Source organism: Ranitomeya imitator, chromosome 5 (genome assembly GCF_032444005.1).
Source record: "Ranitomeya imitator isolate aRanImi1 chromosome 5, aRanImi1.pri, whole genome shotgun sequence".
NCBI lineage: Eukaryota > Metazoa > Chordata > Amphibia > Anura > Dendrobatidae > Ranitomeya > Ranitomeya imitator.
In genome coordinates, this window is record NC_091286.1 from 479,665,048 (window position 1) to 479,679,394 (window position 14,347).

The window sequence follows — 14,347 nt, forward strand, 5'->3', positions numbered from 1 at the left end:
CCCACTAATTCATGAAGCACCTAAACTAAGGCTATGTGCACACGTCAGGTTTTTTGTGCAGAATTTTCCTGAGGTTTTCCTGAGGAGAAATTGGCACCACTCCCAGGAAAACCGCATGCGTTTTTTGTGCGTTTTTATGCGTTTTTTAACATGCGTTTTTTGTGCGTTTTTTATGCGTTTTTTACAGCAGATAAAGTTGGTTGAAAAAAAAAAAAAAAAAACCCATGAGTTCATTTCCTGGTCCAACCCCTCTTCACCATTTAGCTTCCTTGTTGAATTCAAGATGCCGCACCATCGTCTAACTCCAGAACAGAACTGCCTACTGTTGCATACGGCACTACTTTTGCTGCACCACTACAGCGAGCTGGTAAGAAAATGTCATTAGATGTGAACACTTTCCGTATTAGGCTGGGTTCACAATGTGTACAGCAGCCCGTTCAACACATACGTTCACGGTCTGCTGCAACGCAAGTGCTGACTTTGGCACATCACTAACGCAGATGGAGCATCTGCTAGCTACATCTGCGCTAGCAGTGACAGACACGGAAACGCTGCAGTCAGAGTCTAGAGGTCCGACCGTCACTCAAATGACGGCACATGGCTAGTGATGTCAGACATAGGAGTCAATGGTGGCGCTAGCGGACTACGTTTCACCGCATTATGCAGCGGTGTTACGAAGTCCGTCAAAACGGACTGGGGGAACGCAATGTGAACCCAGCCTTGCCAGCTGTATAACATGTGTTGTACAGTTCCATGTAATAACACATACTATATTCTCCCATAGGAGCAATCGCGGAGAAGAAGGGATAGCAGACGGCAAAAAAGGATGTGGGTTCATCCCATCATTCATGAACGGGAGGAAAAGGGACACTTCCATGTTCTTTATCGTGATTTAAGGAGGTAAGATATAGTGAGAAATGGTATATTGACAGCTGTGTTTCTTTGTACCTTTTTTTGATATATACAACATACATTATGTGTGTGTTTAAAATTAAAGTTTTATGTTCCTTTTTATTTTCAGCTTTCCAGATAAATTTTCTCAGTTTTGCCGTCTTTCCATTGAGGCATTTGATCGTCTTCTAATTCTTCTTGGTCCACACCTCACTTACGAAGATACGGTCATGCGAAGAGCGATCTCTGCAGAAGAAAGGCTGCTCATCACCTTGCGGTAAGGCCTTGCTGCTAGTGCACCCCTAAATGCTGCCACAAATGCTGCCTGTTTAATCCGTAATGCTGCCGCTATGCTGCGAGTGCCCCCATAATGCTGCCAGTTTCCCTCATAATGCTACCGCAATGCTGCGAGTGCACCGGTTCCCTCATAATGCTGCCGCTATGCTGCGAGTGCACCGTTTCCCTCATAATGCTGCCCCAATGCTGCGAGTGCACCCTGTTTCCCTCATAATGCTGCTGCAATGCTGCCTGTTTCCCCATAACGCTAGTGGCCATGATGTGGATGTTTTATCTTGCAACACAATTTGTGTTCTTAGGTTTTCTAAATTATTTTTTTTCTTTCTTCAGGTTTTTAGCCACAGGAGAGAGCTACACATCCCTGCACCTCCAATTTAGGGTTGGCAAATCGACCATCTCGCAAATTGTACGGTGCACATGTACCGTCATCTGGCAGAAGTTGCGGCCCATCGTGATGCCTTGCCCAACCGAGGAGACTTGGCTGCAGGTTGCAGCAGGCTTTCAAACTGTGGCCAATTTCCCCAACTGCGTAGGTGCTGTTGATGGCAAACATGTGAGAGTGCTAAAGCCACCAAGATCAGGATCACGCTTCTTTAATTATAAGAAGTATTTTTCAGTGGTCTTGATGGCGGTGGCTGACGCACATTACAAGTTTGTTGCCATCGACGTTGGTGCCTATGGTAGTACTGGGGATTCTCGGGTGTTGCAATCATCACAGATTGGACTTCAAATTCTTCGAGATGGCGGCACGCTCCCAGCCCCTAGACCTTTGCCAGGTTCCACACATCCAGTACCCTTTGTGATGGTATCGGATGAGGCATTTCCCTTGAAGCCCCACCTGCTGCGCCCATACACACGAAGAGCACTGGATGACCGGCGGAGGATTTTTAATTATAGGCTGAGACGTGCACGAAGATATGTGGAATGTACCTTCGGGATCATGTGTAGTCGGTGGAGGATCTTTCACACTGCCATCCAGTTAGATCCGGAGACCGTGGACACTGTGATAAAGGCATGCTGTGTGCTCCACAACTATGCTCGGGAATACAGCACTGAGGTAGTTGAGGAATTACAGGTGTCAGAATTAGATGCAGTGGACAACTTTGGTCAAGGAAGGCAATGTAACACGGGTGTGCGTGTGAGAGAAACCTTTGCAGACTACTTCATGAGTCCTGAAGGTGCCGTGCACTGGCAATACTCTTGTGCCGGTGTTGAGCTGCCTGAACTGCAGAGAAGATCTGATGCCTAAACAGAATCAAGGCCCAAGACTGGACGTGAGATATAACAGCACAGAACATATGACGGCTGAACCCTATCCACTAATGAACCAGTCTGTACGGCACAGATGCTAACACCTGTGAAAATGTGAGGCGTAATCCCTATCAACCGTCGCCAAATCCCTATCTACCAAGGCCCCTTTTTAATTAATCTAATTGTAAACATTGCTAATAAATAAAAAATATTATTTAAACAATAATCGTTTCCATGTTGTTATTGTTTACCGTTGCTTAATCAGATCCCATTTCCGAGCTTCTTATTTTTATGATAATAAGAAATCTGAGTAGTTAAAATAATTTTTTTTAATAAAGTAAAAGAAAAATTAATTACATTAAAGAAACTTTTTTTAATGTATATGAACTTACATTTTATAACAAAACTTAAAGGGAACCTGTCACCCCAAAAATCACGGGTGAGGTAAGTCCACTTCTGTAATGCTGTAGATAAGCCCCCGATGTTATCAGAAAAAGGAGAAAAAGACGTTATGTTATACTCAACCACAGGCGGTCTCGCTGCTGGTCAGGTCAGATTGGCGTCTCCGGTCCACTGCGGCGCCTCCTATCTTCTTTCCATGACTTCCTCTTCTGATCTTCAGCAACGGCTCCAGCACAGGTGTACTTTGCTCGGCCCTGTTGAGGGCAGAGGATAGTACTGCAGTGCGCAGGCGCCGTGCCTCTGACCTTTCCGGCGCCTGCTCACTGCAGTACTATCCTCTGCCCTCAACAGGGCAGAGCAAAGTACGACTGCGCCGAAGCCGTGGCTGAAGATCAGAAGAGGACTTCATGGAAAGAAGATAGGAGGCGCCGCAGTGGACCGGAGATGCCAATCTGACCTGACCAGCAGCGAGACCGCCTGTGGTTGAGTATAACATAACGTCTTTTTCTCCTTTTTCTGATAACATCGGGGGCTTATCTACAGCATTACAGAATGCTGTAGATAAGCCACTGATGACGGTGGGCTTACCTCACCCGCGATTTTCGTGGTGACAGGTTCCCTTTAAAGAACTTTTGTAAGATTTGGTCATGAACTCAACGGTTTAACATTCAATACACTCCCGTCTCTACTGAAATAGGATGAGATATCAAAACTCAAAAGTGATGGTATTCCGGTTGGTAGCCCATATCATTAAATAAGTCAGGTTGGGAGTAGACACTGCTATTGGGCATACTGGAACGATGGCCAGTTGAACTAGGTACAGGTGTATGGCCACTGTACGCATCTACTTGATTGGCCCTGTATGTTGCCGCCTGTCCGTAATGCTGCGATGCAGCAGCTGGTGGTGGTGGTGGTGGTGGAGGCATAATGTGGTTGCTGAAAACATTGAAAATACCCGTCATTACTTGTGGAGCAGGGGGTAGGGTTGGTGTGTCATCAATTGCCATTAACAGACAATTGACAGCTGTAACGAACATTTGCTGCTTGTCCCGTGGCAGTGTTCTAACACGGTCTGCCAAAAATGACCCAAATTTGTCATGCTCATCTTGCTTTGAAGAATTATCAAGAAGATTGAGCGTTTTACTCGTTAATTGTTCTATAATTTGACCTTGTTTGGTCTTCTTTTGCACCGGTCTTTTCACTGCCACGGGACGGACAGAAGCAGCCCCCCTCCCCATGTGCCTCGACACACCGCCACCAGAGTTTGCACCAGCGTCAGAGGAAGTAGAAGTTGTGGTATTTGCTGCAACGTCATGTTCTCCAAGGGAATCACTTATTTCGGGTGACCTTCCGGACAAAGACATGTTCCCTGGAGATTCTTGGCTGTTCATTATGCTGTCTTCTACTTCCTCTCCAATACTGTCCACCGTGGTGTCACCATCGGTAAGGTCCGGAGGTGTTTGGGCAGAGATGTTGCTTTCTGTTCTGCAGACCCAAAAATAAAACAAAGGTTACAAAAATACAAATCATTACGTCAAGCAACACTATTTCTTTATATTATCTACCTCCTCAAACTCCGGCTTCCCAATATGAACTTCAGCTGGTCTCCATAGGGCACCCTCTTCCTTGGCGGCGAGCTGCCACTCGGAGTCTTGAGTGATTTAACATATCTGTCTGTGACAGACCGCCATCTCGTCTTCACATCGCCCACTGCAAATTTAAAATTTTTAAATAAAACATTACAAATCCATTCTTCTTACTTTTTTTAAAAAAAGGAAATAAATTTATACTTACAAATCTGTGTTTGCTGCTGTGTTGGGAGATTCGGCCACTCTGGAAAGAGAGCGGTTACTATTTTGGGCCAGGCATCACGTTTTGCCCCCTTGTACTTCTCACTTGACCGGTCCCAGACCTCAGGGTGTTGTTCAATCTTCATAAAAAAGGACAACAAGTAAAAAAAATTGAAATTAATTGTGGCCAACAATAAATACACGGTTATGTACATTTGCATATTTTAGATATAGTAGCATACATCGCAGCAACATAACATAGTGACCAGCCACATAGTATATTGCACAGGCACTTAGTATATTGGCCAGCCATGAAGTATATTGCCCATCCACGTACTATATATTACCCATCCACGTAGTATATTCCATGTAGTATATTGCCCTACGTTGATGGCCAATATACTACGTGAATGGGCAATATACTACGTGAATGGGCAATATACTACGTGGATGGGCAATATACTATGTGAATGGGCAATATACTACGTGGAATATACTACGTTGATGGCCAATATACTACGTGAATGGGCAATATACTACGTGGATGGGCAATATACTACGTGGAATATACTACGTGGATGGCCAATATACTACGTGAATGGCCAATATACTACGTGGATGGGCAATATACTACGTGAATGGGCAATATACTACATGGATGGGCAATATACTACGTGGAATATACTACGTGGATGGCCAATATACTACGTGAATGGCCAATATACTACGTGGATGGGCAATATACTACGTGAATGGGCAATATACTATGTGGATGGGCAATATACTACGTGGAATATACTACGTTGATGGCCAATATACTACGTGAATGGGCAATATACTACGTGAATGGGCAATATACTACGTGGAATATACTACGTGGATGGCCAATATACTACGTGAATGGCCAATATACTACGTGGATGGGCAATATACTACGTGAATGGGCAATATACTACGTGGATGGGCAATATACTACGTGGAATATACTACGTGGATGGCCAATATACTACGTGAATGGCCAATATACTACGTGGATGGGCAATATACTACGTGAATGGGCAATATACTATGTGGATGGGCAATATACTACGTGGAATATACTACGTTGATGGCCAATATACTACGTGAATGGGCAATATACTACGTGGATGGGCAATATACTACGTGGATGGGCAATATACTACGTGGATGGGCAATATACTACGTGAATGGGCAATATACTACGTGGAATATACTACGTGGATGGCCAATATACTACGTGAATGGGCAATATACTACGTGGAATATACTACGTGGATGGCCAATATACTATGTGGATGGGCAATATACTACGTGGAATATACTACGTGGATGGCCAATATACTACGTGGATGGGCAATATACTACGTGGAATATACTACGTGGATGGCCAATATACTACGTGAATGGGCAATATACTACGTGGAATATACTACGTGGATGGCCAATATACTACGTGGATGGGCAATATACTACGTGGATGGCCAATATACTACGTGAATGGGCAATATACTATGTGGATGGGCAATATACTACGTGGAATATACTACGTTGATGGCCAATATACTACGTGAATGGCCAATATACTACGTGAATGGGTAATATACTACGTGAATGGGCAATGTACTATGTGGATGGGCAATATACTACGTGGATGGGCAATATACAAAATATAGTATATTGCCCATCCATTTTGTATATTGCCCAGCCACGTAGTATATTGCCCAGCCATATAGTATATTGCCCATCCACGTAGTATATTACCCATTCACGTAGTATATTGCCCAGCCACGTAGTATATTACCCATTCACGTAGTATATTGCCCAGCCACGTAGTATATTGCCCATTCACGTAGTATATTGCCCAGCCACGTAGTATATTGCCCATCCACGTAGTATATTACCCATTGACGTAGTATATTGCCCATCCACATAGTATATTACCCATTCACATACTATATTGCCCATCCACGTAGTATATTACCCATTCACGTAGTATATTGCCCAGCCACGTAGTATATTGCCCATCCACGTAGTATATTACCCATTCACGTAGTATATTGCCCAGCCACGTAGTATATTGCCCATCCACGTAGTATATTACCCATTCACGTAGTATATTGCCCAGCCACGTAGTATATTGCCCATCAACGTAGTATATTCCACGTAGTATATTGCCCATCAATTTCGTATATTGCCCAGCCACGTAGTGTATTAATGAAATAAAGACACCGAGTTTTTGACCATATTTTATTATTTGGGTATTGGAAGGGTTAAAAAAAAATGGTTTACAATGGAACAGGTGCAATTGCACCTGTCCCGTTGTAAACATTACTGCAGATGACATATATCATCTCTGCGCAGCCTCACCGGCTGAACGGAGATGAACTGATAGCATGGGAAAATTTTCCTACGCTCCAGAGTTCACCTCCGGTCAGCCGGAGAGTCCGCGCAGCTGCAGTGACTGCCGAACGAGTTCCCCCGAACAGCGCGAGCTGCGTTCGGGAGAACTCGGTATACAGTGAACGGGATCGCTTTACGATCCCGTTCATTGTATCGGCGGCCGCGGTTTAGAGCAGCCGCATGTTATGTGGCTGCTCTAAACTCCAGATCATCATGGGACAATCGTTTAATTGGATCCTGCGGAGGGTAGGTATACGTTGTGGTTTGTTATTTTAATTTTTTCTGACAAGGGAATCGTGGAATTGGGCGTTTAGGTGAGTATGGGTTTTTTTTTTTTTTTTTTATTTTAGGTGGCGATCGCCGGGGACAGGTAATTATAAGGTAACCACTGGCCACCAATGAAATTGTACTTTTTATTATTATTTATTCCACTGTCCACCAATGAAAATAAATAATAATTTACATATCCGTTCCACTGGCCACCAATGATAATTATTAAACACTGGCCACCAATGATAATACACTGGCCACCAATGTAAATAATTATACACTGGCCACCAATGATAATACACTGGCCACCAATGTTAATACACTGGCCACCAATGTAAATAATTATACACTGGCCACCAATGATCATACACTGGCCACCAATGACAATTAAGTTTAGGGGAGAATAGGGGTATATAACTAAGTTTATTAGGGGAATGGGCCCGTAACCACTGTTCACCAATGACCATAGGGGACATTTCATGGGGGAAATAGTACATTGCAGCAGGGACAGTTGGATGGGAAATACTGCTCCCATCGAGCTGAGCCTGCTGCAACGACTTGGAGGGAACAGACATCGGCCGATGAGACTAGTCTCATCGGCCGCTGTCCGAACACACGCACACACATAGATACACATACACACACATATATACACATATACACACACACTTACCACACTTATCATCTGCACCACATCCAGCCTCATCCGATCATACCCCTCCATGTCGGCAGCCATAATACAGGAAGACGGGAATGGTGAGTTTCCTCTTCCTGGATTATGGGATGGGCATGAATGGCATGATGGGATAGATGGCATGTCACTTCCTGTAGTTTTTCAGGAAATAAACGCTAGAAATCCGCAAATTTTAATATGATTGCGGATTTCTAGCGTTTCAATACAAGTCAATGCATGCGGGAAATCAGCGATTCCGCAAAAATAATGAACATGTTGCTTCTTTTTCCGCAATTCGTTTTTTTTGCGGAAAAAAACGCTACATTGGCACAATTTTTGCGGATTCAATACAAAAGATTGGGAGCCTTATGTTAGCGTTTTTTCACGTTTTTATCGCGATTTTATTGCGTTAAAAACGCGAAAAAAACGCAAAAAAACTTGAACGTGTGCACATACCCTCAAGGTCCCAGGAGGGATAACTGTGTTAGCTGATAATTATATCTGCTATAATTCCCACTACACTACAGGTACACCAGTAGGGGTCTTCGAGACAGGGTTCTGCAAAGAGAACAGTTCCCTGGATACTGACTTGCTAGCTAATCATACACAGTATATGTACGACATTTATTGGTTATGTGGAGATGGTAAGCTCCGTCCTAGGTTGCCTAATGCCTGGACAGGTCAATGCACCCTTGTTGAACTAGCTATGCAGTTCAAGATTTTACCTTGGGATCCAGAGATACCTGATGAATATACCAGAAAGAGGAGAAGTCTCGATCAGCTCCACATGAGTTATGAAGAAGATCCATTGGTATATGTCGATGGCATTGGAGTGTCAAGGGGGGTGCCTGACCAATTTAAGGCCCAGAATCAGATCTATGCTAGCTTTGCTTCTATAATCCCACAGGTGCAGATTAATAAAATGTTGATTGGATCAATTACATATATTACAGTGAACAAAGGTTTGTCAATTTTATCTGTGATGCTTTCCAGGGTATAGTTGAGGAATTGGGCCCTAACACTAGAATGACCCTCCAAAACCGACTAGCCCTTGATATGATCTTAGCTGAGGAAGGAGGAGTCTGTGGGATGGTGGGAGAGGAGTGTTGTACCTATATCCCTCAGAACTCTGGGGTAAATGGAAAGACCATGATAGCCCTTAAGAAGATAAATGGGTTAGCAGCAGAATTAAAAACTAATGCTGGAGTAGACACATCTTTCTTTTCCGGTTGGTTGGATGGGCTCAAAGGATTCCTTCAACAAGCTTGTTTAGTACTAATTGCCCTTTTTGTAGTTGGATCGATAATCCTCTGTTGTGTTATTCCCCTGTATAAAAAGGTTATCATTGAGGCAACTCCGACTGGCACCTTCCTTAACCAAGAAGTAGACCCACTAGAGTGCGATGGCACTGATCCGGGGGAAATCCCTAAGTATGTCCCCCTCAAGAAGATAGACAATACCCTTTACTCTCAGATGATGCTAAGAGAGTTAGTTTAGGGACAGCGGGAGAACTCCATGTGAAGCTAGTGAAGGGTTCAGCTGCCTGGAGGCCTCTCACAAGGGGAGAGCTTCTGAGGTGTCTGGATGAAGAAATCCACCTCCCCTTTCCCCATCACATGGACAGTCTCGAAGGATCTTTCTTCTTAGGGAAAAACTTAGTGTTTAGGGGGGATTTTCAAGGTAAAAATATACGTCTTTATACACTTTTGTACTATTATATATTCTTATGCTGTGAAACAATAAGTTTTTCCCCTTCGCTTGCTAATGCAAATTTAACTGTATTTAAGATGGCTGCCAGTATTCACCTTTGCCCCACTTTCAGGCTGAAGGAACAAGTTGCACATTCCAGAAGGACAAGTAACATTTCTCTGGAATTCGAAACTTAACAAGATGTGGACAAAGAAAGATTCATCAGATGATGTCAGAGCCAATCAGAAGGACTGAATACTAGATACATTGCTTAACCCCTGCCTATCCCCGCCCTCTGCACACCTTCCCCCAATGGACCATGTAATATTGTGTTTTAGGAAATAAAGTTCAGTAGTTGCTGTGAGGTTACCACTACGTGTGGAAGCATAAGCAGACTCTGAGTTTGAACCAGATTTTGTCTGACTCATTCTTCACTCCGGTACCACTGCTTTAAATCTGATTTGGAATGACTGGTGGATGAAGGGTATTGTCGTGACGACCCCGACACAACTTTGTTTCAAGCATGCGATGCTCATTCAATCTCACCTGTGGCAAGTAACAGATGTGATCAATATCAAAATCACACTAGGGACTAGATAAAAAGGGAGAAGTTAACTCAGTCTTTGCATTGTGTGTCAGTGTGTGCCACACTAAGCATGGAGAACAGAAAGAGGAGAAGAGAACACTCTCAAGGATACAAGTCCTTATCCAGAGTTGTTGATGTTCCTTTGTCCATGATGTGCAACATAATCAAGAAGTTTACATCCAATGGCACTGTATCTAATCTCCCTGGATGGGAACGGCAGAGAAAAATTGATGAAAGGTTGAAACACAGGAGTTTCCAGGATAGGTGGATAAACAGCCCCAATCAAGTTCCGAAGAAGTGCAAGTTGTCTTGCAGGCTCAGGGTGGATCAGTGCTGTCCATCAACATTTGAATGAAATTAAACACTATGACAGGACACCCAGGAAAGCCGCACTGCTGACACAGTAACTTGAAAAAGCTAGACTGCTGGTTACCAAAATATATGTGAGTAAGCCAAATTCCTTTTGGGAAACCGTCTTGTGGACAGATGAGACCAAGATAGAGCTTTTTAGTAAAGCAAATCATTCTACTGTTTTCTGACAATGGAATGAGGCCTACAAATAAAAGAAAATACTACCTACAGTTAAATATGGTGGAGGTTCAAAGATGTTTTGGATTGTTTTGCTACATCTGCACTGGGTGTCTTGACTGTGTGAAAAACATCATAAAATCTTAAGATTACAAAGGATAACATACTTTAAGAAGCACCCAGAAACAGTTGAAAACAAAGTTCTGAAGAGTAGGGTTGAGCGAAATGGGTCGTTCATTTTCAAAAGTCGCCGACTTTTGGCAAAGTCGGGTTTCATGAAACCCGATCCGACCCCTGTGTGGGGTCGGCCATGCGGTACGCAACTTTCGCACCAAAGTCGCGTTTCAATTACGCTAAAAGCGCCATTTCTCAGCCAATGAAGGTGAATGCAGAGTGTGGGCAGCGTGATGACATAGGTCCTGGTCCCCACCATCTTAGAGAACGGCATTGCAGTGATTGGCTTGCTGTCTGCGGCGTCACAGGGGCTATAAAGAGGCGTTCCCGCCGACCGCCATCTTACTGCTGCTGATCTTAGCTTAGGGAGAGGTTGCTGCCGCATCGTCAGAAGCAGGGATAGCATTAGGCAGGGTCCATTAACCACCAAACCGCTTGTGCTGTAGCGATTTCCACTGTCCAACACCACCTTCGGTTTGCAGGGACAGTGGAGGCTACCTTTTTTTTTTTTTTTTCTCAGCGCTGTAGCTCATTGGGCTGCCCTAGAAGGCTCCCTGATAGCTGCATTGCTGTTTGTACGCCGCTGTGCAAACCAACTGCTTTTTTCAAAGCACAAATCCTCTTGTTCCTTCCTTTCTGCACAGCTATCTTTTTTGTTTGTCCACACTTTTTATTGCATTTGTGCATCAGTCCACTCCTTATTGCTGCCTGCCATACCTGGCTGAGATTACTGCAGGGAGATAGTAATTGTAGGACAGTCCCTGTTTTTTTTTTTTTTGTGGGAGATTAAGATTGGCATTTCTGCTAGAGTGCCATCCCTGTGTGTGCCATCTCTCACTCAGTGGGCCATAGAAAGCCTATTTATTTTTTTGGTTGATTTGGGTTCTAAATTCTACCTGAAAAAATCAATAAATCAATCAGTGGGAGATAAATATTGGCCTCTGGGCTTGTGTGCCACTCCTGACTCCTGTGTGTGCCATCTCTCACTCAGTGGGCCATAGAAAGCCTATTTATTTTTTTGGTTGATTTGGGTTCTAAATTCTACCTGAAAAAATCAATAAATCAATCAGTGGGAGATAAATATTGGCCTCTGGGCATGTGTGCCACTCCCGACTCCTGTGTGTGCCATCTCTCACTCAGTGGGCCATAGAAAGCCTATTTATTTTTTTGGTTGATTTGGGTTCTAAATTCTACCTGAAAAAATCAATAAATCAATCAGTGGGAGATAAATATTGGCCTCTGGGCTTGTGTGCCACTCCTGACTCCTGTGTGTGCCATCTCTCACTCAGTGGGCCATAGAAAGCCTATTTATTTTTTTGGTTGATTTGGGTTCTAAATTCTACCTGAAAAAATCAATAAATCAATCAGTGGGAGATAAATATTGGCCTCTGGGCTTGTGTGCCACTCCTGACTCCTGTGTGTGCCATCTCTCACTCAGTGGGCCATAGAAAGCCTATTTATTTTTTTGGTTGATTTGGGTTCTAAATTCTACCTGAAAAAATCAATAAATCAATCAGTGGGAGATAAATATTGGCCTCTGGGCTTGTGTGCCACTCCTGACTCCTGTGTGTGCCATCTCTCACTCAGTGGGCCATAGAAAGCCTATTTATTTTTTTGCTTGATTTGGGTTCTAAATTCTACCTGAAAAAATCAATAAATCAATCAGTGGGAGATAAATATTGGCCTCTGGGCTTGTGTGCCACTCCTGACTCCTGTGTGTGCCATCTCTCACTCAGTGGGCCATAGAAAGCCTATTTATTTTTTTGGTTGATTTGGGTTCTAAATTCTACCTGAAAAAATCAATAAATCAATCAGTGGGAGATAAATATTGGCCTCTGGGCTTGTGTGCCACTCCTGACTCCTGTGTGTGCCATCTCTCACTCAGTGGGCCATAGAAAGCCTATTTATTTTTTTGGTTGGTTTGGGTTCTAAATTCTACCTGAAAAAATCAATAAATCAATCAGTGGGAGATAAATATTGGCCTCTGGGCTTGTGTGCCACTCCTGACTCCTGTGTGTGCCATCTCTCACTCAGTGGGCCATAGAAAGCCTATTTATTTTTTTGGTTGATTTGGGTTCTAAATTCTACCTGAAAAAATCAATAAATCAATCAGTGGGAGATAAATATTGGCCTCTGGGCTTGTGTGCCACTCCTGACTCCTGTGTGTGCCATCTCTCACTCAGTGGGCCATAGAAAGCCTATTTATTTTTTTGGTTGATTTGGGTTCTAAATTCTACCTGAAAAAATCAATAAATCAATCAGTGGGAGATAAATATTGGCCTCTGGGCTTGTGTGCCACTCCCGACTCCTGTGTGTGCCATCTCTCACTCAGTGGGCCATAGAAAGCCTATTTATTTTTTTGGTTGATTTGGGTTCTAAATTCTACCTGAAAAAATCAATAAATCAATCAGTGGGAGATAAATATTGGCCTCTGGGCTTGTGTGCCACTCCTGACTCCTGTGTGTGCCATCTCTCACTCAGTGGGCCATAGAAAGCCTATTTATTTTTTTGGTTGATTTGGGTTCTAAATTCTACCTGAAAAAATCAATAAATCAATCAGTGGGAGATAAATATTGTCCTCTGGGCTTGTGTGCCAGTCTTGACTCCTGGGTGTGCCATCTCTCTCTCTCTCAAATAGTGGGCACTGGGCCATAGAAAGGCAATTTTTTTTTAATTTGGTTTCTAAATTCTCCCTGAAGAAATCATTTTATTTTATTTTGTTTCTAAATTCTCCCTGAAAAAAAAAAAAAAAATGGGAGATTAATATTGACATTTGTGCTTGAGTGACAGTCCTGCGTGTGTGGCATCTCTGTGATTTGGTGCCACAGAAAACAGAGTGTGTAACATTGTGCCTGATTTTCCTTGCGGTCTCACCAACATGTAAAGGGATATCGAAATCATACTGAAGTTATAGCTCACCGTGTAAGTTGTTTGACAGCAAAAAATAAAGTTACTTTGGTTAAGTTTTTAAAACAATGAGGAAGTCTGGTGCAAGAGGTCGTGGCCGTGGGCGTTCATTGTCAGCTGGTAATGATGGTAGTGGTAGTGGAGCATCAGGTGGTCGTGGGAAAAAAAATATTCCACCTAAGTCTGGAGCTGTGGAGCCAGGTTAGTCGTCTGGCTACACAAGGCCTCTAACGCTCTCTTTTCTGGGAGTAGGAAAACCGCTTTTAAAGCCGGAGCAGCAACAGCAAGTTTTGGCTTACCTTGCTGACTCAGCCTCTAGCACATTTGCCTCCTCTTCTGAAACTGGTAAATGTAAAAGCAGCGCGTCGTTTGTGGATGTTCACGGTCAGGGACAAGTCGCTTCCTTGTCCTCTTCAGCAAAAACAACAACAAGAGAGAAGGATGCAGCAGGCGACACAACGGGTTACT

At 43.5% G+C, this 14,347-nt stretch overlaps 1 protein-coding gene across 1 annotated transcript; it reads left to right on the forward strand.

The window, feature by feature from the left end:
* The first annotated feature begins 243 nt into the window (after window positions 1–243).
* Window positions 244–2,665, forward strand: LOC138638226 (uncharacterized). Its single transcript, XM_069727372.1, has 4 exons — window positions 244–367; window positions 785–900; window positions 1,022–1,168; window positions 1,519–2,665. Exons 1-4 carry the CDS (start codon window positions 284–286, stop codon window positions 2,435–2,437), a joined length of 1,266 nt encoding a protein of 421 aa, XP_069583473.1. The 5' UTR covers window positions 244–283; the 3' UTR covers window positions 2,438–2,665.
* The last annotated feature ends 11,682 nt before the right edge of the window (window positions 2,666–14,347 follow it).